Source organism: Gossypium hirsutum, chromosome D01, assembly GCF_007990345.1.
Source record: "Gossypium hirsutum isolate 1008001.06 chromosome D01, Gossypium_hirsutum_v2.1, whole genome shotgun sequence".
Taxonomy (NCBI): Eukaryota; Viridiplantae; Streptophyta; class Magnoliopsida; order Malvales; family Malvaceae; genus Gossypium; species Gossypium hirsutum.
The window spans coordinates 8,260,057-8,287,857 of NC_053437.1; the positions used below are offsets into that span (position 1 = coordinate 8,260,057).

The 27,801-nt window shown below is 33.0% G+C and overlaps 2 protein-coding genes, 1 long non-coding RNA gene and 1 other non-coding gene across 5 annotated transcripts; 2 read left to right on the forward strand and 2 right to left on the reverse strand.

Moving 5' to 3' along the window:
* Positions 1-5,782: 5,782 nt before the first annotated feature.
* On the forward strand, positions 5,783-9,488 carry LOC107917196 (tRNA (guanine(37)-N1)-methyltransferase 1; the record flags this gene model as incomplete). The annotated part of the gene is given in 11 exon segments (XM_041086328.1): positions 5,783-5,810; positions 5,813-5,917; positions 5,920-6,326; positions 6,706-6,804; positions 7,497-7,616; positions 7,733-7,899; positions 8,067-8,137; positions 8,242-8,384; positions 8,552-8,663; positions 9,049-9,161; positions 9,270-9,488. Coding segments are annotated over 11 exon segments (1,509 nt in total), but the record flags the coding sequence as incomplete, so codon positions are not given.
* A 2,999-nt stretch (positions 9,489-12,487) lies between these two features.
* LOC121213807 (uncharacterized) lies at positions 12,488-13,211 on the reverse strand. The gene is made up of 3 exons (XR_005909250.1): positions 13,017-13,211; positions 12,784-12,898; positions 12,488-12,583 (listed from the first exon to the last, which is right to left on the reverse strand). It is a non-coding gene; the product is annotated as an uncharacterized lncRNA (long non-coding RNA).
* A 2,913-nt stretch (positions 13,212-16,124) lies between these two features.
* Positions 16,125-17,983, forward strand: LOC107917595 (protein SPOROCYTELESS). 2 transcript variants are annotated; one of them, XM_016846919.2, is made up of 3 exons: positions 16,125-16,827; positions 17,312-17,518; positions 17,599-17,983. In XM_016846919.2, exons 1-3 carry the CDS (start codon positions 16,285-16,287, stop codon positions 17,821-17,823), a joined length of 975 nt encoding a protein of 324 aa, XP_016702408.1. In that variant the 5' UTR covers positions 16,125-16,284; the 3' UTR covers positions 17,824-17,983. The 2 variants fall into 2 exon arrangements, with proteins under 2 accessions (XP_016702408.1, XP_016702407.1); XM_016846918.2 differs by having other exon boundaries at positions 16,133-16,827; positions 17,309-17,518.
* A 998-nt stretch (positions 17,984-18,981) lies between these two features.
* TRNAS-AGA (transfer RNA serine (anticodon AGA)) lies at positions 18,982-19,063 on the reverse strand. Its single transcript has one exon. It is a non-coding gene; the product is annotated as a tRNA-Ser (tRNA).
* Positions 19,064-27,801: the final 8,738 nt, after the last annotated feature.

Here is a 27,801-nt window from a genome sequence, read left to right on the forward strand (position 1 = left end):
TAAATAAACTTAATTTGAATATGCTTAGATCAAGAATTAAAGAAATCGGATTTGGATCGGGGAAATACAAAAGTGGTCGAGTAGCCGATTTAACAGTCGACGACATCCGAGGTAAGTCTATTAGCATATAAATGTTGTTGAATTTGCAAATATATATATGTTATTTGTTGAATTGAATTTTGTGGATATATATGTGTATTGGCCGAATGCGTGATAAGCCAGAAAGTTTTATTTCGTGTTTGATTCGATCGAGATACGTTGTCCGAGAGCCCGTACGAACCTTAGGAATAGATAGGATACATATGTCATGACATAGGATTTCCGATATGTATTATCGTGTACGACCACGTCTGGGACGTTGGCATCGACTTGTGTTTACGTGTAAGACCATGTCTGGGACATTGGCATCGTATTTGATTCGTGTAAGACTCTGTTTGGGACAACGGCATCGATATGTGATTACATGTAAGACCACGTCTGGGACGTTGGCATTGTACGAGTCTTTCGACTATCCGAGTATCCTTTTTAATTCTGAATGGTTCAACGGGCAAAGATAAGTTGTGTACGAATGTATAAATCAGGCTAAGTGACCAGGTATGTGATAGTTGATTACCTATTTGAAAATAAGGTAAGTTGTATACTTGAATTGATGATATGAAGTTATGTGAAATACGAATTATGTGATTGCATATTTGAATATATATGTATTCGGCCTTTGATGTATATGTGCATTGAGGAAAGTGATGATTGGATATATTAATGTTCAATTGATTATTCGGTAAAGAGGGAAGTTATTACAAATTATATAAGTTTTGATATATATAAATTGATAAATTGAATTATATGTGAAATTATAATGATTTATTACTAATTGTCTAGCTTAATTTATGTAAATGATTAAATGTTTAATTGCTTATGGCTTACTAAGCTTTAATAGCTTACTGTGTGTAATCGCTTTCAATTTTATAGATTTGGAAGTTGGTTAAGAGCACGGGAATCGTCAGAGAAGTCTATCACACTATCAACTATTTTCGGTATTTTACTAAGTTTGAATTTAAACTTATGGCATGTATAGTCTAGTTAATATGTTTGATTTGGGTATGTAAATATGAGCCATGCAAAAATGGCTCATTTATTTTGTTAAGCATGGTTTTTATACTTTTGATCAAGTGATAGATATGTTGATTTTGGTATTTCAGCTATGACATATTTATTTATGTGAATTATGTTTGATATGTTTTGTTAAGAAGGTGGTAAATAATTCGGCATAGGTGAGCTTAGTTAAAGCATATAAGTGATGTGAGTTTGGTATAATATGTTAATCTCTGAATTGGCCATGGTGTATATATATATATTATGGTGTTTTAGTCATGTGCTTCGGTAATGAGGTAAATGATATTCAAGCTTAATTAATCTTGGTTATGTGTTATATATATATATGATATGTGTGATATGTTTGGTTTTAGTCTTAGTGTTTCGGCTATGGTTTATTTATAAGTAAATATATGTGAATCGTGTTTGATATGCTTTGTTAAGGTATTGTTGTGTAATTTAGTAATTAAGTGAACCCGGAAATGGCATATTTTGACTTATGATTTAATGGCTAAATCTTGTACAAATTATGAGGTTATTTATGGATGTCAATTAGTTATGAAATAAATTAGAAATGTGGAGTATTTAATAAAGGTACGATTTGCTCATGCAAGTGGACTTAATATTCGATTTTATTTTTGTAAAATGATATGAATTGTATGGATTTTTTTTTTTTTGATATGGCTAAAATGGTGTATTCATATGCGCAAACTTATAATAGATAAATATGCATGTTTTTGGTCTTTTAAATGATATATATAAATGATTTCAAGGTAGATTTAAAATTTATGAATAAGATACATACAAATTCGGGTAATGATAGTTAAGTGAGCAATACAAGTTTGAATTTAGCTTTTTTAAATTTATTGGATTAGTCGATTAAATGATAAGTTGATTTGTATTGAGCGTATATAGTTTATGACTGAATGATTTCATTGAAATGACCATATGTGTATAATATAATGACATCAAAGGTATGTACGACCATAATATAATGTTACTAATGTTATAAATGTATCGTTATTCTTTGGTGTATGAAAAGAGATAAATGATTGTGTTGAACTGTGTCTTGTTCGGTAATGCCTCGTAACCCTAATCTGGTGACGGATACGGGTTAGGGGTGTTACAATAAATATCTACTAACTCCATTTAATGGTCTAATTTCCATATAAGGACCTCAAATTTTGAATTCCATAGCTATTTGATCCTTCTAGCTACTAGAATTCAACTTTTGCATTTCATGCAATTTGGTCCTTTCTATAATTAAACATGAAATCGATAAAATTTTCTTATCAAAATTTTCATACGTTATTCCTATCATAATACAAACCATACAATAATATTAAAATAAATTTTCTTTTTAACTCGGATTTGTGGTCCCGAAACCACTATTTCGATTTCACTGAAAACATGCTGGTACATGTAAGACATTTGCTAATAAATTGAAATAGCATTGCATTCATAAGCATTAACATGACTATGAAAATTGAGATATTATGTTGATGAATTGATCTGATTTACCGATATTCGATATTACTATTCAATTGTGATTTATTCTAAGAGTTGATATTCTGTATGATTTGTCTACTAGTTGCATTGGTTTTCTTGTAATTGAACTCATGTTGAGCTTCATAAGCTCACTCCCCTTTTTATTTCCATCTTTACAAATAACCCACCAAGTTAGGACACAGACTCGGCATACGGAGGGCTCGGCTCGAATCGTTTTTTTATAAAAATATTTTAGATTTATTATTTGATAATTTATTATTCAAAGACTGTATGGTTTTATTTTAAACTGTGACATGGTACTTTAGGTTTCAGTCTTATGTAGCATACATGACGTAGCATGCATGACATTTAGGTTGCTTATTTTAAATTTAATTTTAAAATGTTGAAATAAAAATTTTAATTAATTATTCATGAAATATAGATTTTATTAAAACTAAGTAAATATCACTTTTTCGTTGCTAGATTATAAAAATAAATTTTGAATAACAAGAAAATAGGAAATTAACTAAGTTTTCTCCTAGGATAATCAAATGTTTTAAATTGACTGTTTTATAAATCTCGATCACTACTAGGCCATTTCGATGGCCGATGTAATCTCTCGAATTTGGGCCTAACGTCTAGGCTGAGTTTGGGGGTTTACATTTATTATATTGTCTTGAATCATATATTTACCACTAGGCTTACTCAGCGTACTATTTTTTTCTCTGTGCACAGGTAAAGTAGATTTTAGTAGTTTGAGCAGTTGATCCAACATCCAGCAATCGATCCCCGACTTAGAAAAGTTCATACAAATTCTATTTTGTTCTAAGTTTGGCATGTACCTAGGTTGTGTCATTTTTGGTATAACTATGTTATGTGCATTTTGGTTTAAAAAGTTTATATATGGATTTGGCTTGTAAAAATATTTAAGTTTAGTTTGAAATGGTATGATATGATGAAATATTAATGGCCTTGGTGAAATAGGTTTGAATGTATTTCAATAGGTATTAAGCTTATTGGTGATATAGCATTTGCATTTTGTTGAGTAAGGCATTAAAGTACATAAGTTGAAGCTAAAGGGTTACATATGTTAGATAAATATGAATTGATTGTGTTTAGAGATTGATTGGAAGAAAATTGTAGGTTGATGTGTATTAAAACTACCAGAAGCAGTATGTGACGTTGCGACGTCGTTCAAATGTCGTCGCGACGAGATCTGAATACCATGGCATAGTGTGACACCAAAATTTGGTCGTTGCGATGAGGCTAGGCAGTATGTTGTGCCATGACGAGGAATCCTCTAATGTCACGATGCCAACTCAATGTTTTGAAATTGTTACAAATTGGTCCTTTTCAGTCTCGGGTTAACTTTAAAGCTTCCGTAAGCTTGTATAAGACCTGGAAGTTGTCGTGTATTGTATTGTATGCTTAATTGAGTTAAAAATTAAACATTTGACAATATGAATTGGCTATGTTTGATCGTAGTTGCTCCGACAATGAATGTGACACCTTGTAACTCGACCCGACGATCAGGTTGAGTAAAGGGGTGTTATAAGGAATCTTTGTTAAAGATGATAACAACACTAATGGTGATGAAAGCACAACCAAAGTTGAGACTTTTACACTTTTGAAATTTCACAAAGAGAAAATTTATTGGATACTTTAAAGAGAAATCAAAATAACAAAAGAAAGTTTTATATCTAATTGAAAGAAAGTTAAAACTACAGTAAAAATGAAGAAATTACCAGCTACTAACTAACTAAGCTAAGAAAGGAAAAACGGAAAACCTAAAACTGGTGAAAGGAAAATAAAATAGAGAACTAAAAATATGATAAATAAGGCCTTTTTATGTTTGACATCAAGTATGCCTTCAATACAACCAAAATTACAACCCTAACATTTGAAAAAAATGCCCTTAAAGTGCATGAGTTGACTTGAGTTGGTGTTGGGCACAAAATTGCCATTACAGTATTTTTTGCCCCTGTTAGACTTTAGTGTTGCAACACCTAAGCTTTTGTCACAACATCCCTGACAGTAGACACAATCTTGTCTTGGGGGTTCTTGATGTCGCGACATAGCCTAGCTGGTGTCGCGACATCCTCGACAGTGGCCTTGGGCTCTTTCACTTCAACCATTAGCTTGGAGTCACGACATCGATGGCTTGGAGTCGAGACATTGGGGCTCAGTGTCAGGACACAGCACATCTAGTGTCGCGACATCCTTGACAGACTGCTCCAAGTTGGTTTTTCGTTGAAGTTTTGCTCTCTTAAGGTGATGGGGGGTCGGTGTCACGAATACATGCATTAGTGTCGCGACACCCAAAACAATTGATGTTTTCCTCAAGGTTTGGCCATAGTCATTTTCCTACACACTCAAATAAACCATTAGATTCCCAATGACATAGTTTTGCCAATTTGAGTCTCAAAAGGATTAAATGTAAGAAAAATTATCATTAACACTAGAAAATAAAAATCAACAATAAGCATTGAAAAGACTCATAAATTGCTTATAAACAAACTCATCAAGTGTTCGAGCGAACCTAATTTGACATATCAAATTATAGTAAATCACCTAACTATTGTTTTGTCCAACTGTTTGAATGTTATTACCAAGACTCTCTTTGGTTTATCTGTTAAATGAAATGGTTGACATTTTCTTTTTAAAAAAATAGTATAAATATATTCTTAAATAATTTATTATATATTTTTATTCAATATTAATAATTATTTTAAATTTTAATGTTACAATACAATCTCACTATTATAATAGATAATCATATCACCACTAAGGGGAAGCAGTTTTAGGAGGGATCTAGGACAAAATAAATGGGAAAAAAGACAACTAGAAGGCCTTAAGGCTTAAACCCATATTAATCCTCTTATCAGCTAAAGTCCCTCTGGTGACCGGTGAATAACAAAAGCTGGAAAGCTTTACTCCACTTAAAAATGGAGGCAATGAAGCTTCTCCATCTCAAACCAAACTCGCTTCTTCCTTTCACTATCTTCTCTATCAAACGCTCCTCTTCCTTTCTTCCTAAACCCTCCATTCTTTCTCTCTTCTGTTCCACCCAAACTCAAACCAAAACCCAAACTTTCTCTTATGGCCCTTCACTTCACAAAGGCAAAATAGCACCCGAAACCCCTTTTCAAACCCAAAATCCGATAACCCATCAACCAGAAGTAGGCGAAGATAATAACCCCTCTTCGATGAACAGAAATTCACTAGAGTTTTCATCTTGCTGCTCTCCGTGTCCCTGCAAATGATTGTTTTGCCCTTGAGAACGGTCTCAGGGGTCACCTCTTGAATTGGCCGAGGGTTAAGAACATTGCCAGAGTTCCCGGGATGAAATCGAAGAAGAAATAATGACCTTTTTTGATAAAAGGAAAGATGGTGAAGAGAACAATGAAGAGGAGAATGAGGAGTTTGAGTCACTGGTTTTATATAGGGAGAAATTGGCGAAGGAGTTCAATTATAGGGGGTTTGTAAAGTTTAAGAATTTGGCTAAGATTTCGAGGCCTGGGAAGAGGAAAAAGAAGAAAAAGAATGGAGATGGAGAAACGAAAGGAAATGAGAGGAAAGAGTGTTGTCTTGTGGAAGTTTTGGAGGAGGAAGAAGAAGATGAAATGAAAGGGTTGTTAGGAGAGGAGTTTAAAGGAGGGAGGAAATGGAAGGGTTCTACAAGATTATTGCTTTTGGATGAAAGGTATGGGGATAAAGGATTTGAAGAGTTGCCTCAAGCAATTAAGGTAGTACTTTGGATGTTCATTTTTGTTTTCTTCTCTTTTTTTGTTATGATGATTTGCATAAACTAGTGTTTTTTTCATGTGTTCTAAAAGATTAGAAGGATTTAGTTTTAGCTTCAGCATTAGTCCTAAAATGCTTTGATGCTCTAGTGATTTAAATTGGATAATTTTGAATTCATTGATGCGTATGTGGATGGTCAATACACTTTTTCCCCCTTAAGTTTTGTTGAAAGAGTTAGTGGCTTGGTGCTCTAGTTGTTTCCCTCTTTTCTAAGGTATATAATTTTGAAATTTTGATGCTGTATCTATGGTGGGATTTCTATTATGAATTTATGACAGATGTTCCTGTTTGTGCACATCTAAAATGCCATCTCTTTTTCAGGCTGTGTTTGTTGGAGAAACCATAGAGAATAGATCGTCGACTATAGAGCTTGTGAGATGTAAGCTGACTTTGTTCTATGATTATTGGCAGATGAATGAGGTATATTACAGAAAATCATTATAAATTTTTATTCTATACTTAATAGTATTGTTTATGACAACAAAGATGCCTTTCAAGCTTGTATTCTCTTTAATAGAGATGTCCTAGGCGTCTAAGATTACTTTTAAGTGATTCTTGAAGTTTGGCTGTCTTGCATGGAAAATATGTTCCATTTTTCATCACTCCATCCTCTGATATTTTTTCGGTTGTATCTCCACATGGTTGAATTTATGAGAGACATAGTTTTCGACTAACCTCTCTGGCAGACCGGTCAACACAAATTTATAGGAATCTGGTTCACTTTGCGTCTAATGTCATTGTCTAGAAAAAGTTAGAAGCTGGGGTTGGCAGCACAATAGGCAATGATATGGAAGAACTTTTAATTTGCAAATGAATGAAAAAAAACAAGATTTTGGAATCAATCACGAACGCAATATGTTTATACTCAGTTAGAAATTATGACATGAAAATTCTGTATATAGTATTCTATTAAACAAAGGCCTCAAAAGTGTAGCTTCCTTCACTTGCCAATGAGAACAAACTGGCTAAGAGGACAGAGAATTTAGGAGAACGTGGAGACTAAGTTGCGGCCTTTTCTTTTGATCCCGCCTCTAATTATAACAGCTAATCCAAGTAAGATATAACTGTCTGCAACATCAATGGGGACTCTAAATCTTATGCATTGGTTGCAGATCTTGGAGACCATGCTCCCAGAGGGCATGATTATCCCTTCAGCCTTTGAGACAGTTGGCCACATTGCACACTTAAACCTGAAAGACGAACATCTACCATACAAGAATGTTATAGCAAAGGTGCTTATTATAGAAAAATTAGTATATTTGACATATTGAAGATACAAATCTACAACTTTGAAAGTGAACTCTTTATTTGTCTTCTGACAGGATAAGGTTATTTTCCACTTTATCAGGTGGTTCTGGACAAAAACAAGCCAAAAATACAAACAGTTGTGAATAAGATTGACGTCATTCAAAATGACTACCGAACAATGCAACTTGAGGTTTTAGCTGGGAATCACTCCTTGGTGACTACAGTAGTTGAGAATGGACTGCGATTTCGTGTTGATTTAGCAAAAGTGTATGCTGCGCTGCTTTCATTCAAGCAATAATATATTTAACTTGGGACTTTTTAATGTTTGTTCTCCAAACGAGGAGTAATATCAAATCATATGAAAGATGTAGGAGCCATATTGCAGAGCACACCTAAAAAGGGTATTCATGTTTCTCCTTTCCTCTTCTATGCAGGTATTGGAATTCAAGGCTTGCAACTGAGAGACTGAGGCTTCTGAGTGGCTTCAATCGCAATGATGTCATCTGTACGTTTCCATCTTACATTGTTTGGGATTATGTATTTACAAATAATTTTATTAATATTCATATCAAGATGCTTACAAGTCTGAACTCTTATTATAATTTACAGGTGATGTATTCTCTGGGGTTGGTCCAATTGCTGTATCTGCTGCTAAGATAGTAAAACGTGTTTATGCTAATGATTTGAACCCTTTTGCGGTTGAATATCTTGAAAGAAACAGTGTCCTCAACAAACTTGAAAAGAAAATTAAGGTAACATTACGCTAGTTGATTTAGTCAACTGAAGGAATATCAATGCCCTGCATGCAATTCTTTAAACTTTGCTTTGTTGCAGCCTTGATCTTGGTAATATATATACCATTTTGCGATTTAATGGAATTATATTCCTCACACTAAGGATATTTTATGTTGCTCTCTAGGTCTTTAACATGGATGGAAGAAGGTTCATCAATGCTATGTTTTCTAGCGAGAAAGCTCATTCCATCACACATGTAGTTATGAATTTGCCAAATGATGCAGCAGAATTTCTAGGTAAGTTATCACCTTCCAATGGCTGGAAGTTTTCTTTCACTTGCATCCACTTTCTCGAGTGATTAGACTGTCTTTAGCGTGCTTCATAGTCTTTGAACTGCTTACAATATTTAGTTATTTCTCATTGTTTGCCTTAAGCTGTTGTTAACATTCTTTGGGTTGCATGTTAAAGATCAACTAGTTGATGAGCATTGTTGTTCAAGGAATCACAGATAAGATTGCATCCGTTATGTGATAGAAATTACCATATACTTCAGAAATATCACGGACTTAACTTGGAGCCAAGTCTAGAATGGTATTTGATAAGAGTCTTCATGGTGGCTATTGGTTTCACAATCGTGCAAAAATTTAATCGCTTTCTATTTGTTTTGGCCTTTACAAACAGATGCATTCAGGGGAGTATACAGAAATCAACCTAGAGATAAAGAATTCAACTTCCCAATGATTCATGTTTATGGATTTTCTAAAGCTCGAGATCCTGAGTTTGACTTTCATGAGGTCTAGTTTCAAAATCTTATAATATTTCTCCATTTAGCCACTACTAGTTCAGTTGCCATTTTTTTCTGTTTCATTTCATTTTGATCTTCATGTTCCTTACTAATGCAGCGGATACGAATTGCCTTGCAAGAGGTTGCAGTTAATGTGGATATGCGTAGGGTACGCCTCGTTGCACCTGGAAAATATATGTTGTGTGCATCATTTATCCTTCCTAAGAGTGTAGCCTTTGCAGAATGTAGTTTAAATGTATAAATAGATCAATTTGTAAAACTGTGAATTTCAGATCAAGTTTTGTATTTATAAATGCCTTGTTCATTTGTGTGGTAATTATAGTTTTTTTTCACTTATAGGTAAATATTTAATTTTAAAGAGGCTAAAAAACCCCCAAAGGAAAACTTTGTGTTCAGTAATACAAACATCTTACAGACACATCTAATAACTTACTGTCCCCATGTCTATGTTTTAGTCCTGTTTATTTGTTTTTTTTTCATATATGCAGTACTATAAAAATACCAACAGCAGCTGAGACTGACCTTCTGTATGTAAATGGTAGGCACCCAAATGTTTCATCCCCAAGGTCTCTTTTTTCTTTTGGGAGGGGGGGGGGGTTCCCTGTTTTGGATGGCTCAGATTAAACCAACCCAACCCTCTGAAACAACCCTGTTGAGAGATCCTGTCCCTCCATAAAATCTTAAAGAACCAAAGACAATGTTTTTTTCTTTAACTATGTTGGGCAAACTGGTAATAAAAACTTGGAAAGGAGTAATGTGGAGAGAAAGATAACAACAAAGAGCAACAAAATCTCAGTTCAGATTGATGAGATCCGAGTAATTATTATTGTTTCTATTATATGTACATGTATATGTACATGTATATATGACTGTGGTCCATAAATAATGTAGGAGGCATTTTTTGGTTTATGGACAGGGGATTGAAATGGGTGAGAAGGAGGGGATCTTTAGAGCTTTGGTAAGGGTTCCTTTTTTTACCTTAAAGAGTAAAGGCCTTTCACAAGTTGCATAAAGCTACAACTCACACTTACTCTAACCTTTGGTTCCTTATAGCAACCTTTAAGAAACCCTTTGGGGGTTGAAACCAAATGCTTCCCCCTACTCTTTCATAAGTAAATACATTCCATCATTTTAATTAAGACTTGTATTAATAGTGTTATCTATTAATTAAACAAAAATATATATTATATTTTAATTCCATTGATGGAATTACTTTTTGCATTATTATTTGATATACTAATAAGGGAGTCTTTTTTACTCCACAAGTGAGCTTAAGAATCTATCACGTGTCTCGTTTATTTAGTTTTTATTTTCTTAAATATCCATTAAAGACACATTATGATTTTTTTAACCCTATTTGTGGAGTTAAAAAATTTCATCACCAATATATCAATTAGCACGATGAATTAAAATAGTTGATCATAATTGGGTTTAATTATACTATCAGTCTCTATACTCTTAGCGTAGTTGAAATCTAATCTCTCTATTATTAATTCCAAGGATTTAATATATATATATTCGTCCAATTGATAAGATTATCAAAGCTTTCAATAAATTAGATTACATAAGGTTTTTAAAATAAAGAATGTGTTAGTGTGACCAATTTAACATTACAAGGAAACCATGTAAGCCAACTTTCACTCTATTTCATTTAAACAATGTAAAAAAAATCTTATAACTCTATATTCGGAATAAAAAACTTACAGTCTTATGTTTAACCTTTTTATTTGTTTATGTGACCTTTTACACAATATTGATCACCCGAGTAAAATTTTTTTTATTTTAAAAACACCATATAATTCAATTTAACGTAATTCTATAATGGTTCTATTAAGGGTAAACTATAAAAATAATTATTTTTGTTTGTCTCAAATTATATTTTAGTCACTTATGTTTGAAATATTACATTTTAGTTACTTACGTTATCATTTTGTTACGAAGTAGTCACTCTACTGTTAAACTCCCTTACCTCCCTAACGAAAGTCCTATGTGGCAGTCAAATGAGTTTTAAATGCCAACTTGAATGTACAGTTGCTGGAATGAAAATAGGTTTTTAATTAAATAAATTTAATTTGGAGAGCCACGTAGGACATCCAAGTTGGTATTTAAAACCCATTTGGATTGCCACGTAAGACCGCCGTTAGGGAGGTAACGGAGCTTAATGGTAGAGTGATCACTTCGTAACAAAACGATGATGTAAGTGACTAAAATGTAACATTTCAAACATAAATGACTAAAATGTAGTCTGAGGCAAACAAATGTGACTGTTTTTGTAGTTTACCTTTCTATTCATTGAACTTCAAGTAAATAAGCTATATTCTAGAGATTAAAATAGAAAGATTAAATTTTAAATGTGTAAAGAATAGAGGGACTGAGAGATTAATTTACCCTCGTGCGTGATTGGTGATGGAAACCTTTGAACGCTGTATATCTGGGATCAAGAATCAAAATCATATTTTGTCAAAGTGTTTTGGCAATGGGATCATGTAGATGTGATGTTGAAAAGAAGGTGCCAAGAAATTAAGGCAGGCAAAAGATAGAAAAGAACCCAAAGATGAGTTTTTTTTTTACCAAACACCATCATTATAAATGGATGAGAAATGATATTTGTGATATTCAAACAACTTGTTTGACCCTCCTTCTTCACAATCCCAACCTTTTTAATGAATGTTTTTAGATAAGGTGTCGAAATTGAATGATTTAAATATTGATTGAATTATAGGTGAAGCGATCAGAAATTTATATTTAATTTTTCGGTAATTTATTTTAAATTTAATCTTTCAACATCTCTTACTCTAAACTTTATTATAAGGCTAATTAGTTGATGGAAAAATGGAGTTAGTTTGATGTCGTTTTCTAAGTTTTTTCAATTGTTATTTATGGTAGAAATTTAAGTATGGGGGAATATACGAATATGGTCCCCCATAGTCATGCAAAAGAGGGGGTTACATGGTTAGGGTCATACCCTTGTATATGTAAATCTGTAAGTAAAGCTGCCAATTAGTAGGACACCTCTGCGTATAAATGCCTAAAATCCCCCAAATATAGAGTCCAAGCAGGGCACAATCTGCTTCCCAAACCCCAAGAATCCTTCCATGTCTGCCCAAACCCAGCAATCCATTTCCTCTATGTCTAAACCTCAAAAACTTATCCATAATTTTTTAAAAAAAAATAGAAAGAAAAAAATAACAGTCAATACCACACCAGTAAACGCTGTGTTTTTTTATCGCAATCAGTGTATATTCATGTTTCGATTTATTTTTATCAATGCTTTTAAAAAATGTGTATTAAATATATACAAATAAAAATCTATCATTCAACAAATCCAAGCTAAACAAGGAGATTCTCCTATTTATGTAACTTTACAAATGTTTTTGACTTTATCCATGCATCGGTTGATAGATGTTGTTCCTGTTAATACAATCAAAATTGGAGAAAACAAGCTAATCTATTAGCTAACAATGTTGTTAGAACCAAAACTATTGGTTGAATAAAAGATTAATTGATATGTGAATTCAAATAAATCCAACTTTTAAAAAATCACTCGAAAAATAGGAAAAAACTAGAACATTTTGCACCAATAGAATTTACACATGCAAGTTGTAACCCACCAGGTTTGATACGTGCCAAATCTCACAATTGTAGCCGCCTATATCCCATCACCCAAGGTGGCCGTTGATGGGACCACCCACCAATGTCCCTTTTAGAAGATTCTTCTTTACTTACCTATATATTTATAAATAATATAAACTTCATCACACCATACATATGCATGCCTAAGATCTAGAGTACTAGATCAAGGCTTACAAAAAAGAAACTCTAGATTAAGACCATTTTTACTTACATGGCAGCTCCTTATTGGTCAATTCCCTTGAGAACCTTCCTTACAAAATGTTCAGCTTTTGTGTTTTCTTGGGTTGCATTGAATCGCATTGCATTGCATGCAATTTGTGAAAGGGATGGGATGATAATTATCAAAGATCTTCAACCAGAATCATATCTGAAAATTACATCTTTGGTTAGTCACGCGGTTTTCATTGCTTTTTTCTTTTTTATTCCTTCTCTTCACTCTTTTTAAGAGCTCTAACACAATATTTTGGTGCACATGAAAAAAATTTATTATAAAAGGGTTTAGGGATTTTATCAAAAGAAATTTTTAAAAATTGGTTCATGCATCGATTGAGTTTTTACGATAATAAACCACAAGTGTCGCATGGTGACAGTTTATCTTGTTTTTTAATTATGTGATCAGGGATTCAATTTTCACTCATGGGAATGAATCACATCTATTGATCAATTGCTTACCTCTTTATATAGACCTATGGTGAAGGGGTTAATCACTACTACTAGCAGTGGTTGCCCTAATAGAAACATTCTAGTATCAACTTAGTTATGGTATGAAGATGTCTCATTAGTTTTGATTATTATTGGTTTGTAACAACTCAATGGATAAATTTGTTGACACAATTTGAAGTGTGGGTGAAAGAGAAAGTCTAACACATACAATGGAATAATATATATGATTGGATTATGTTGGAGCTTTTGGGTAGAGTAGTTTTGAAGAGATGAATGCAACACATGGGAAACCAAAGAGAATACTTGAAATGTTAGGTGGAAGTTAGTTATTTTTGCAAGGAAAAAGAAGGAAATGCTTTGGGGATAAGAAAGGGGGTTCATCCTTTAGTTCATCACTAAATATAGAATTTATGGGTCTAATACAAATACATATACAAATATCATGTATTTGTAGTTAGTATTTATCCATGGGATCTTATTCTTCACTAGTTTCTTTATGATCCAAGAATTGAATGATATCCCTTTATTTTATGAAAATTAATAAGTTAGTTCATTAACAAACATGTGAACTTGAACTACTAGTTTTTCTAATTACTAGTTGCATACAGATTGTTGAATTGCTTGTTTTGCTAGTTCATTGCATATAAAATTGTTGAACTACTGATTTTCAGGTCAAATATGTAATGGGAAGGTTTAACAGTGTTATCCAATTAGATTAATTTTTCAATCTTCATAAAATACGAGAATCAAATTCTGATAAACTAAAGTAAAGGGTTTAATTTTTGTAAAGTAAAAGAAGCATCTAATTGAAATCCATCAAACTATTATAAGAAACCCTACTAACAAATTGTTGATATTTACATTATTATTATTATTTTATTGCGATGGGATAACTAAAAATTGTAATAAAAATTAATTATAGGTGGACTGTTTATTTTTAATTGAATCTATGAAATGAACACATAGAATAAAGATATTTTTAGTATCCAACAAGAAAAGGATTCTCAATTTAATTAGATATTTGGAAATTGGATCCAATTAAATGAAGACAACATAATTTAATAATTAATAAAAACTAAGGAGAGAAATAATTGAAACATTAATGGCATATCCTAGTACAAATATTTTTATTATTGTGTTCAAACAACAAATTGGGCAACCATAAACTACCACATGGAATAAGCTTTCCAAATATGATAGAATTAGGCCATCATTGCAACCCTACAACATAGCTAGGCAGATTCACATTGTCATGACCAAATCTTACTCTATGATTGCCCTTACACCTTTTACTTACCATCCTTGATTAATATTACATGTATCTCGAGACATTTAGATTTATTATTTTTGAGTATCCACAAAAGTTTCATCAATCGCATATGCTTTTTTCCGTATTTGAATCAAGAAAATAATATAAAAATGTGAATTGAATCTTAACTCGATTGGTATGATTATTTTTGTCAATGCAAGATGACGTAGGTTCGAGTGTGTTGAAACGTATTACCCTTCTATTTATGGATTAGAGAGGGACTATGGATAATTTTAAACCAAATCGGAACACATACTGAGATTTGAACACAAAACACTTAAATTTACCATTTTAACTAATATTTCATTTAAATTTTACATAATTTTTTTATAAGTATATTTTTATATAATTTTTTAACCTATATCATGAATATGTCATAATCTAATAAATATTAAATACGACTTAAAAAATACATAAATACAAAATAATTTCACAAATCCTTGTTTGAGTCTACCCAAATCTTTCCCTACTATCACAATATCATGCCCATTACATAAATCAATTTGTAATGTAAAACCATTGTACCCCCACAATGTTGTTTGAGAACCCTAATGGCTTTTGACACTTCAAAATTTTCCCTTTTTTTTTCCAATATCCTGACCATTAAATCATTGTCATATCATTTTAGATCAAGAAAATTTTTAAATGATTTTGTTTTTATAGCATTTAAATTTCAGGTTATATTATATTTTAAAAAATCATAAATTATTTAGAAGAAAATTGGGGGGGAAAGGGGAAAGAAATTAAATATATTTTTTGCATGAAAATGAAAAGCCCTAATGTTTGTATGCTACTTTTGTCTAAACTGACACTCCCCAACTACTTAAACGGAGTTGTAATGTCCTTTGTGTTTCAGATCATGTCCCCGGTATAATCAGTTGCCCTCAGTGCATGACACGTGTCTCTAGGTACTATATTATTGAACTCCATGCTCACTCTCTCTTATGCGCGTGTTTCAATACTCCATTACAGGACACGCTTTTGTACTACACGCGCGTTTAGATGGATTTGCTTTTGGATTTTGGTTTTGCATAGGGATTGGTGTTCTTTGGCTGGAATTTGCTATTCCTCAGGCTGGTTTTACTGATTCCAGGGATGAATTCTTTTTGTCCTTTTTTTAATAAAAAAAGTTATGGATCAACAAAGAAATTTATGAAAAATCAATGATTTTTTTTTCAAATTTTATGTATTTATTATATTCTAAATTAATTTTTAATATATTATGTGGTGAAGATTTTAGAATTGATAAAAACAAAATAAAAACCTGGGGAAAAAATACAAGAACATGTACCTTGTTATCTGTTTTTTTAATGAAAACTTTATTTTTAATTGCAATAAATTGATGTCTAAGGAAAATCCAAATCTTTCAGAACCCTCTGTCTATAAAATCCCCGTTCTTTTGATCATCAAGCAAAAGCCAAAGACAGGGAAAGAAAAGAAAAGAAAAACTCTCTTTCTCTCTCTTTTTGATTTAAGCTAAAAACATATCAAAACCCTTCTTTTTTTAATGGCTACTTCACTTACACTCTTGACTCCAAACACTGATAACCCAACAACAAAACCCATGGAAGATGAAGCTAAACCTGCCATGGAGTTTGTGAAGAGCAACAAAGGAAGGAAATCAAGTGGGAAAGGTCCATACCAAAAGAAACAGCCTCAAAGAGGTATGGGAGTGGCCCAACTTGAACGTTTGAGGAAAATGAGTGAAACAAGGACCACAACGACAATAAACCAGTTCGGTTGTGAAGCTATGGGAGCTAGTAATGTGCCTGTCCTGCATGGTGTAGCAAACTATGGTGTTCCCCCCATGATGATCAATGGTGGAAGTGGGGGGTTATGGGGTTGGGGGGCTGACACAGATGGTTTGATGATGCAAAGAGTTGTTGGTAATGGAGGGTTTGGTGGGTTTAATAGTCAGGTTTTGGTTGGAAATCCTGGTAATGTTCAGGTTGGTTGTGCTGCTGCTAGTGTTGTGGAGGCTTCTAAAGAGCTCTCTTCAATGCCAAAGTTCCAGCATTGCAAGCCTGAGCATTGTGATCTTTGCTTTAAGGTCTAGCTTTTACCCCTTTTTTTTTCAAAGCTTCTTAATTTGCAAGTTTTGTGCTTTGGGTTTTGTTTGCTTGTTTTAAGTATTGTGCTTTTGGTTTTTGGTGATGTTTTGTTTTTGTTTCTAACAAAATGTAGGAAATGTGAAGTAAAAAGATGATATAGTTGAACAGGTCGTAATATTGTTGATTCTGATATTTATTTCTAAATGTTTATGTCTGATTCCTGAGAAAAAAATGGGGGAAAAAGGAGTTATAAGTTGGAAAGGATTTCTTGATTCCTCCTGTTTGGCTTGCTAGAAAAATATAGCAACACAGAAAAAAAGAGAGAGCTACAATTAGGAGATCATTAGTCTTATGTTTCTTGGGATTGTATCTAAAAATCACTCAAAATGAACCCAAAAGCTAGTCAGTATCTGTCTCAAGTTCTTTCTTTTATATATGACTTCTTTGCCATCTTATTGATCACTTGAATACATGTTGTAGAAGAAGCGTTGCAATATGGAGAACGGGAAGTTTAATGGAGGTTTATTCAACCAATTTGGACAAGCTTTTCCAAACAAAGGAACTGACTTTCATGGATGGAACCTGGAAAACAATCAAAACACAAATGAAGAGATGATGAAGGGATTCAGTGCTAGAGCTGCAAGGAGTGCTTATGCATATGCAGCAGCAGGCCAAATGAACATCAATGAGGTGATGATGATGACCAATCAAATTGGGTTTTTTTAAAATAAAATACCGTTCTTCTTATGGGGTTCTTTGTGTTGTTGTAGACAGTGGATGTTGTGGCGATTCACAGGAAAGGAAATTCATTTGGCACTGGAAGTTATGTGATGGAGTATGAATTTTTCCCAGGGAAAAATGGCAGAAACACAGCTTCCAAGGAATGGGAATTTCCTGAAGAAGCTTCTTCATCAGCAATTACAGTAGGTGGTGAAGCTTCTTATGCTAATAATGCTCCTAATTGTGTTGATCTGTCACTCAAGCTTTCATATTAGAAGCATACAGGAAAATCTTGGTTTTACTGTTACATTGATTTTGGAGGTGTAATTAATGCTTTTTTAAAAAAAACCAAATTCCAAAATACAGCTTTTAAAGTTCCTCTTTTGTTGTTACACTTAATTAAAAATATATATGGTCACCACTTTTTATTTGAAATGTTGTAGATACCCACATATTTCTTATGATTAAAAAAAGTGTACAATCTTGACAGATACAGCAAAATAGTGAAGAAATTAACCAAGTTCAAAGTTTCTGTCTAGTCTAAATTCACATTGCCATTGCCATTGCCATTGCCAAATACATATAGAAGAAGATGTGTAGATTGTAGAGACTGGTATTGTGTATTGCATATGGAAGCACCCAAATATGGTTCATCAGTGATAAAAACCATTAACCCTGGCTGTCATTTCACAATCCTAGATATATTGTACTTTTAACTTCGAAAAAAAAACTGAGTTTTACTTGTCTTCAGATTATATATATATACACCAAGGTCTGGGATATATAAATATAGGGTGGAAAGAATTGGCTCAAAACCCTAGCAACTGTCTCTATCTCTCTTTTAGAATTTTACTTCATTTTTTTAAAAATTTAATGTGGTGAAACACAAGGAGGGCATCTCTAGCTTTCTGTTTATGGGAGTGAGCTAATTAAGTACACCTTTTTTAGGGGTTGCTTTGAAAAAGGTGTAAGCAAAGAGTATAATATATATATATAAACTGTCACTGTTTCCAGCAAAATTAAAGCAAAAACATTAACTGGAGGATCATCAGAAACTGGCTGCTACCTACTGCTGTAAGCCTGTAACTGATTAGTGCAGGTATAAAAGTTACAATATGAACTTGAACACAAATAATGTTTTTTTAAGTTAAAAAAGGAAGATGGTAAATTATATTTTTTAATATGAAGATGAGGGACGTGGGACTGGTAGTCTCTGATAGTAGCAAAGCTGAGCATTGGAAGCTTTTTTTTTTGGTGTTGGGGGGGCTAATAATAACTTACTTTTTGATGGGTTTTCTCAATTGTTTTGGTTTAAGAAAACAACAATATCATTAATTCTTCATGGTTGAGAAAATTTGTGTTTGTTTTCTAGGAAAATTTTGAAGGAAAAGAAAATTGAAGGAAATTGCCACCAAAAGGTAAGAAAGTTAAAACGTGGACGGCAGGATTCGAACCTGCGCGGGCAGAGCCCACATGATTTCTAGTCATGCCCGATAACCACTCCGGCACGTCCACGAGTATGATGTGCTTGGAGGAGAATGTTTCTCTTAATCATTTTTAGAGTGTTATATTTTTGGTTAAATTCTGCTATTAGTCCTTGTACTTTAATTAGATCAATTTTAGTCCTCTACTTTTCAAATTGGTCAAATTTACTCATTGTACTTTTCAAATTATGAAATTTCAATCATGACTCAAATAGTAGCAATTAAATCCGTTTTGTTAAATTCAATTGTTAACCATGTACCATGCATACATTTGTAGATTTAACCTATAGTCTCCGACTAGATCATTTTAAGTACATATACTTTTCAAATTTTAAAATTTTAATATTGAAACAAATGGTAGTCGTCAATTCATTAATTAAAATTTTAGTGAGTAATATGTGGAAATAACAAGCTAATATGGCCTTACACATATGATATGTTTTGTCGCATCAAATTTTGGAAACATCATAATTTAATTGAATGAATTTAACAGTTACCGCTTGGTGAGAATTGAAATTTTAAAATTAAAAAAGTACAGGGACTAAAAATGACCAAATTAAAGTACATGGACTAAATCCACAACTTTCACAAAATAAAAGGACTAATAGCAGAATTCAACCTACGTTTTCCTTGGGAAACGAAGGTCACTTTTTTTAAGGGATAAATATCAAAATTATACATGAATTTTGACCCAATGTGTAATTTGATATACAAGCATTGATTTTGTGTAGTTATTCACATTAAACTTTGATTTTAGTTCAATTGTACATATAAAACTTAGATTTTGATTCAATTGTACACATTTACAGAAATGAGCACATCAATTTATTTTCATTTTATATAAGTATAAATATTTGTGTATGTAACATGTAAACACAAAATGATATTGTATTAATGATGATGCTAGTAGTTTATGAAAATTGAATCAAACAAAAATGTCATTGTATAAAATTATACAAAATCAAAATTCATGTATAACATTACATATTGAACCAAAAATCATATGTAATTTTGAGATATATCCAATTTTTTTAATGAATGATATTTCATATGATAACTAAGAAATCTCTTTGATTCCCAAAATTTAGATATTATTTTTTAATGTAAATTTAGGATAAACTATCAAAATAGTCTATTTTGTTCACCTCATATTATATTTTTAGTCATTTATGTTTGAAATATTACATTTTAGTCATTTACGTTAACGTATTATAACATTTTAGTCACTGAGCCATTAATTGTCGTTAACGGTGTAACGATAAGCTGACATGACACGTTAAATCATCATTTCAAACAAAAATTTTAGGTTAAATTATACAATTGGTTCCCATATTTTTTTCGTTTTGAGCAATTTAATTTTTTTCTTTTATGTTCTTTTAACTTTCTTTCTTTCTTTTTTCCATTATCTTCTGTTTCTCCCTTTGTTTGCCTCCCTTTTCCTTCTCTTTTAACATAAATTTTCTATGTTTTCTATTTGTTAAAACTAGTCTCTATACTTTTATTTTTTTGAACAACTTTTTTTCTTTATTTTCCTTTTATTCTTCCCCTTTAGTTTTAACAAATGGAAAACATAGAAAAACTTGTAACACCCCTAACCCGTATCTATTGCCAGAATAGGATTATAGAGCATTACCGGAGTTTACAAATTAATTTATAGACATTTCATTTCATCAAGCATTCATATTTAAAATCAATCAAAATCAAAACATTAATGAGCTAATGTTGGTCAATTTAACTTATACATGTCATTCAATGCATTATTCCCCTAACATGCATAAACTCAACATTCAAGTTAGTTCAATAATTTCCATGTATCAATAATGTATATACCAAGATTGATGAGCTCATCAATACCATGATTTCCATTTCCTTGTTATTTTTCCATATTTATCCCGTTGAATTTCTCGGAATTTCGATGGATTTTCAGGGGTACACTTTAGTGTACAAATCCGGGTCTGTCAATTCATATTCATGTGCGCACATTTCCATTTCAGAGAGCACACTCCAACGAACCTCATCCTTACAGCGGAATTACTAGTCCAGGCTAAATCCCCTATAATATAAACTCATAAAGTATTGTCGGGATTAGCAGTCCAGACTAAATTTAGATCCTAATTCGGATTACCCGTTCGGGCTAAATCCATTTTCCACATATTCTTCGAGAGGGCTATATCAGAATAGGATCACCCGTCCGGGCTAGATCCTTTTTACCGTCAATTCCTTTTCAGAGATCCATCGAATTTTCCTTCCATTCAACCGGGATTTCTTCCCCTTTTTATCAAATATATCAATGTTTCATCAATTTTCATACAATTAACATTCAAATCATATTCACATCAATAACAAACATTTCAAGCATTTAAGAATATAATTCAAGTTACACGAACTTACCAGGCTAAATTGCAAAAATACCAGAATTCAGGAACATTTTGGTAATTTTCTATTTTCCTCAAATTTCCACCCAATCTTGATCTAAATTAATATTTCATTCAATTTATTAATTTAAATAATAAAACAATTCATTTCATGCAATTTGGTCACTTTTTGACATTTTTACAAATTTACCCATAAAATATTACTTTCATTAAATTTAGTCCTTGAACCTAAAACATGCAAATTAGCCATTTTTAATAAAAACTAATGCTAGTTGAATAATCATATATTTTTCTCCTCCTCTCCATTCCACATCCTTAATGTATGTAACATGCTTATATGTAACATTATCTATAATTTCACTATTTATTTATTTGTTCATTCAAAGCAGTCCACTTGAGTCATAGTCACAAAATTATTTATATCTTGAGCTATGTAACTCTGAATTGATATCCGTTAATTTTATCTGAAACTAGACTCACATGTATTCTTACCATAAAATTTTCAGAATTTTTTGTTTAACCAATAAGTACAGTTTATTCTTTAATGTTTTCCCTATTTCACTGTTTGACAGTTCCGACCCATCTTCACTAAAAATTAATTATCTCTTTGTACAGAATTCAGATGATGTCCCCGTTTGTTTCTCTTGAAAATAGACTCATTAATTATTTTAAAAATATAAATTATAACCCATAATTATTTTTGTAAAATATTTAATGATTTTTCCAATTCATAACAGGGGAACCCGAATTCATTTTAACATTGCCTCACAAAATTTATTATATCTCATGATTTACAATTCCATTACTTACACCGTTTCTTCTATGAGAAACTATACTCAATAAGCTTTAATTCCATATTTTATTCATACTCTAATTCGATTTCTACAGTTTATGGTGATTTTTCAAATTTAACCTACTGCTGCTGTCCAAAACTATTTTAGTGCAAAATGTTGATTACTAAATTTATAACACCCTTATTCCCTTTCTCTATAATATTTCCCATCACTTTCTCTTATTTTTCTTCACTAATATATCAAAAACATAAGACCTTATATAAGAAAACTCTACTATAACATCATTTCCATACTTTTTCAATAATATCACACTTTGAAATATTGATGTTCTTACCTTGTCCTATTGGTTTCAACCTTTAACTTGATTTTCTCTCTCCTCTAGCTTCTATTACTTGAAGCTAACTTGATATTCTAGCTCCCCATGGTCTTCTTGTTATCTTTATCTCTTGATGGCTATGGAAATTCTTTTGATTTCTAGGTGAAAATGGTAAATTTTTGGTGGAAGGACCAAATTGTAAAGAAAGTAAAACTTTGTTTCTTCTCTTCCCTTCTAACGTGAAATGCATAGGAAAGATGATAATTTCTCTTCATCTTTCCTCCCTTATATATTAATCATTTAATAATAAAATAATAATAAAAATCTTAATAAAATATTAACTAAATAATATTTATCTAATTAATTAATTAAAAATATCACCAACATCATCATTACCTTCTAGAATTCTCTCTCTAATTGACCATTTTTCCCTTTATAATCTTTTAAAATTTCATCCTTGAGTCATCACTTAATTTGATAAAAGTGCAATTTAGTCCCTCAAAATTCTTCATATTTTCAATTTGGTCCTAATTCATCCATTTTCCTTAGTTTCTAGATTATTCCACCATTAAAATATTTACACTCTTGGTCCTTCAACTTTTTTTATTTACACTTTAACCCCTCAAATTTTAAGTATTTACTCTTGGGCAATAAAACTTTTCTCACTTTTGCGATTTAATCTTTTCTTGAATTAATATGTCATAATATACTTCCCAATGTTGACATAACTCAAAATTACCCTTTTTATCATTTTATTTCCTTATTTTACTATATCAGGAATATTATCTTACTTTCTTACTGTAGTAATTTTCGGGGTATTACAAAACTATATTAAAAAAGATGGAGAATGGAGGAAAACAAAGGAAGAAGCATAAAGGAATGAAAAATAAAGAAAGAAAAGTAAAGTTAAAAGAACATAAAAGAAAAAAATTAAATGACTTAAAGCGAAAAAATATTGTACAAATTGTATAATTTAACCTAAAATTTTGGTTTAAAATGATGATTTAACATACCACGTTAGTTTATCGCTACACTGTTAATAATAATTAACGACTCAGTGACTAAAATGTTACAACATATTAACGTAAATGACTAAGACGTAACATTTTAAACATAAATAACTAAAATGTAACCTTAAAAAAACAAAATTAAACTTTCATAGTTTACTCTTAAATTTAATAAAATCAATGTGCATCAGATTGATGTTGGTTTGAACGGGCAATTTACCAATAAAAGCCCTTTTTTTCAAAAATTACCAAAATAAGCCCATTATTTAATTATTTACCGGAATGGTCCTTTTTCCGCGAAATTACGTTCACGTCAGCGCGATGTCAGGGTTGCTGACGTGGACGCGATTTCCTGGCGCGTACCCTGACATAGCGCTGACGTGGACGCGATTTCGCGGTTTTTCCCACATTAGGTTTTTTTGGCTTTTAGGGTTTAGGGTTCAGGCTTTTAAGGGTTTTTAAGTCCTAGAAGAATAATTTTGAGTTGACGTTTCTGATAAAATAATATAAAATCGCTTCTAGCAGGATGCTATTTGAGAAGAATTTGTGAAATCGCGCCCTCGTGGACGCGCTTTTGCTACAGTAGGTCACGGAAGAAATAATTATTTTTTTGACGTTTCTGAGCAAATAGTATAAAATCGCTTCTAGTAGGATGCTATTTGAGAAGAATTTGTGAAATCGCGGCCTCGTCAGCGTGCTTTTGCTACAGTAGGTCATGTAAGAAATAATTTTTTTGACGTTTCTGAGCAAATAATATAAAATTGCTTCTAGCAGGATGCTATTTGAGAAGAATTTGTGAAATCGCGCCCTCGTGGACGCGTTTTTGCTACAGTAGCATGTTTGGGCTGAGGCTGTAAATTAGGGAGAAAATGTTCTCAGAATGCATAAGTCACAGCAGAAACAATTTAGAGAGGTTAAGAAGGTTAGAGTTTCAAATATGAGTGAACGTATTAGTGTTGTTATTTACTACGATGGTGAGGTTTGCCACACCAAGAATGGTGTTGTTTTTTTGTCGGAGAATACGGTGCGACTGGTTTTTAACCAGAGCATAGATTTGACAGAACTTCGTAAAAGGATTAGGTGTAAAATTTTTGGAACGACGCCAATGAAAGTTCTGTCTATCACGTATCGATTTTGTTCTTCTGTTGATCCGGTGACATATGACTCGTTCGACATAAAAGGTGCTCGTAGCTTGGAGGCAATGGTGCAGACTTATCTTGCTAGTGGAGCACCTTATATTGAGTTATATGTACAATTTACTTCGCCAACTGATGTACCAGCAACCGGTGTTCGAGATGTATACACCACCCCTGGCCGACACTCGGTCAGCGGGTTACAAAATACGGAACAGCCCATGTTCGGTAGCGGTGTCGAATGCACATCCCCTGCAAGACACTCTGTCGATGGATGGGACATGTACGTTGGTGGCTTGATGTTTGATGTTGGAAATACGTACTGGGGAGCGGCATCAAGTTCTAGCGGGTGGGAATCTACATCCAATTGGGGACGTTATCAAATGCCCAGAAGAAGGGATGATGTACTCCCTACGACGTCAACCGGTGAGGGGACCTCATACACTGCAGATGATTGTAGGTTAGAAGATGACTCCGATGTGGATCCACATCGAGAGCCCGGGCCGGATGGTGCAGAAGTTGGCTTATTTTCTGAACCGGAGCCTATTCCAACAGAAGTTGAAGATGCTGACAAGAGTTCAGATGAGGAAGAAAATCCATGATTTAGAGTATACTCACCTCCAGCCCACATGCATAATGTCGATCTGTTTGCAGATGATGCGTTAGAGTTTCCATATCTACCACACCGATTGCGTGATCGTACAAGTTCGGGGGTAGATTTCGGTGAACTTGAAGTTGGTAATCAGTTTACCAACAAGGATAGTTTTATTGGTGCTTTGAAACAATATAGCATAAAAAACGGCGTTAACTACCACATCGTTAAATCAAAATCTGATAAGTTTGAGGCGAAGTGTGCGATGCAAGACGACACATGTTCATGGAAAATCTACGCCTCGTTAAGGAAAAGAACAGGGTTGTGGGAGATAAAAAAGTACAAATGTCCACATACATGTGCTGCAGGTACAGTATTGACTGTATCTGAATAATACTTTTATTATGCAATGTTGCATTATTTAATGTACTCACTTTGTAGGTGTTTCACAAGATCATCCCCAAATGGATTCAGCTATGTTAGTTAGCTTGATACTGCCCACGATAAAAGCAGATCTTAAGACTTCATTGCCGGTGTTAATTGCCAATATCCGTAGCCAAATGGGGTACACGTCCTCTTACCGCAAGGCTTGGATAGCTAAGCAAAAGGCGTTGGAGAATATGCATAGTGGGTGGGACGCCTTATATAATGAAATATGGCAGTGGTGTCAGGTGCTAGAGAGATACGTCCCCAGTGCCATCACAGACCTTGAAACGGAACATGCGTACTACAACGGCCGATTGCTATGTGGATGCCAAGTGTTCAAACGTCTGTTTTGGAGCCTTTAAGAAATGCCGAGATGTATTTCCATACTGCAAGCCGTTGGTACAAATTGACGGTACCTTCATGTTCGGTAGGTATACTCATCGGCTATTGCTTGCAGTGGCACAGGATGGTGGTGGGAGAATTCTTCTAATTGCATTTGCAATAACACCGGGGGAGTCGTCTGATGACTGAGATTTCTTTCTCTCTAGGTTAATGAGGCATGTGTGCCCCCAACCTGATATCTGTGTTATTTCAGATCGGGGCGCCGGTATACTAGCTGCATTTGATCGAGAGGGAAGCTTATGCCAGCGCACACACCATAGATATTGCTTAAGACACGTTGCTTCGAACTACTACAGGCAATATCCATCTAAGAGCGAATGACGACAAGTGACCAACATGGGTATTTAGTCTATATCGGTGTTATTTCGTTTGTCAATTTGAATTAGTTTTATTGGCAGAAGTGGTATAAATTATTCGCTATGATATTATATTGGCAGGGTATGAAATAAATAAAGATCGTTTTCACGAGATGTTGGCAATTTTACGATCCCAAAACGGAGAAGGGGCAGACTACCTTTGTAACATACGTTTCAAACAGTGGGCACAAGCATACGACGGCGGCCTACGATATGGCCATATGACGTCGAACTTGGCAGAATGCATAAATTTGTTCTTAAAGGAACGCGCCATCTACCAATAACATCGGTTGTGCGAGAGACATATTTTCGTTTGGCAGCGTTATTTCCAAAGCGAGCAGTAAGTTATGCAGGCCAGATGTAGGGAGGCCATGTATGGTGCAGTATGGTAGTTCAAGAAATTAACAAGGCCAAGGTGAGGGCAAACACCATGCACACAGTGTGTCACGATCGAGACAATTTATGATTTCACGTGATAGAGTTTGACAGACCGCACCAAGGTGTTGTTGGCGGGCAAATCGTGTACACTTACGAAATAGGACTTGTGACTGTGGGATGTTTGATGCACTTCGTTATCCATGCGCTCATGTTATTGCAGCTTGTCAGAAACTCCGTCTGGATCCGATGAGTTATGTGGACGAAGTGTACAAATTAGAAAACATGTACAACGTATGGAGACACGTTTTCCCACCGGTCCCAGATGAACGTAAGTGGCCACCCGTATCTCTTGCTCCTTTTAAGCTGTTACCGGATAGAGAATTACGTTGCAAACCAAAGGGTCGACCTTGCTCGACTAGAATACGTAACAATATGGATATCCGAGAAACAACCAGTCAAACAAAGTTGTGCAGATGGTGTAGGAATCCAGGCCATACAAGTCGATCATGCCCTAATCGCAATAGTTGAATGTAATTGTAAAAAAAATTAAGTTTGTGAAATTATTAATTGATAAATTGTATTAAGTCAAAAAATTGTATTAATGGTTAGTAAAATTATCAAATTATATAAAATTATTAATTGTTAGTACCAGTCAAAACATTTTTCCAAATCTAACATTATGTGAATGTAAAATTATTAAGTCAAAAATAGTATTAATGGTTAGTAAAATTATCAAATTATATAAAATTATTAATTGTTAGTACCAGTCAAAACATTTTTCCAAATCTAACATTATGTGAATGTAAAATTATTAAGTCAAAAAATTGTATTAATGGTTAGTAAAATTATCAAATTATGTAAAATTATTATTTGTTAGTACTAGTCAAAACATTTTTCCAAATCTAACATTACGTTAAGGTTAGAATTTTTAAGTTAAGGGTTTAGTGTTTTTAATTAAATTAGGTTAGGGTTAGGGTTTTTAATTAAATT

What these genes read in the sequence shown, in the direction of transcription:
- LOC107917595 (XM_016846918.2), top strand. Translation starts at nt 16,285, where the DNA reads ATGGCTACTTCACTTACACTCTTGACTCCAAACACTGATAACCCAACA. An exon ending in ATTGTGATCTTTGCTTTAAG is followed by an intron (nt 16,828 to 17,308) that starts GTCTAGCTTTTA and finishes TACATGTTGTAG; the next exon opens with AAGAAGCGTTGCAATATGGA. An exon ending in GCCAAATGAACATCAATGAG is followed by an intron (nt 17,519 to 17,598) that starts GTGATGATGATG and finishes GTGTTGTTGTAG; the next exon opens with ACAGTGGATGTTGTGGCGAT.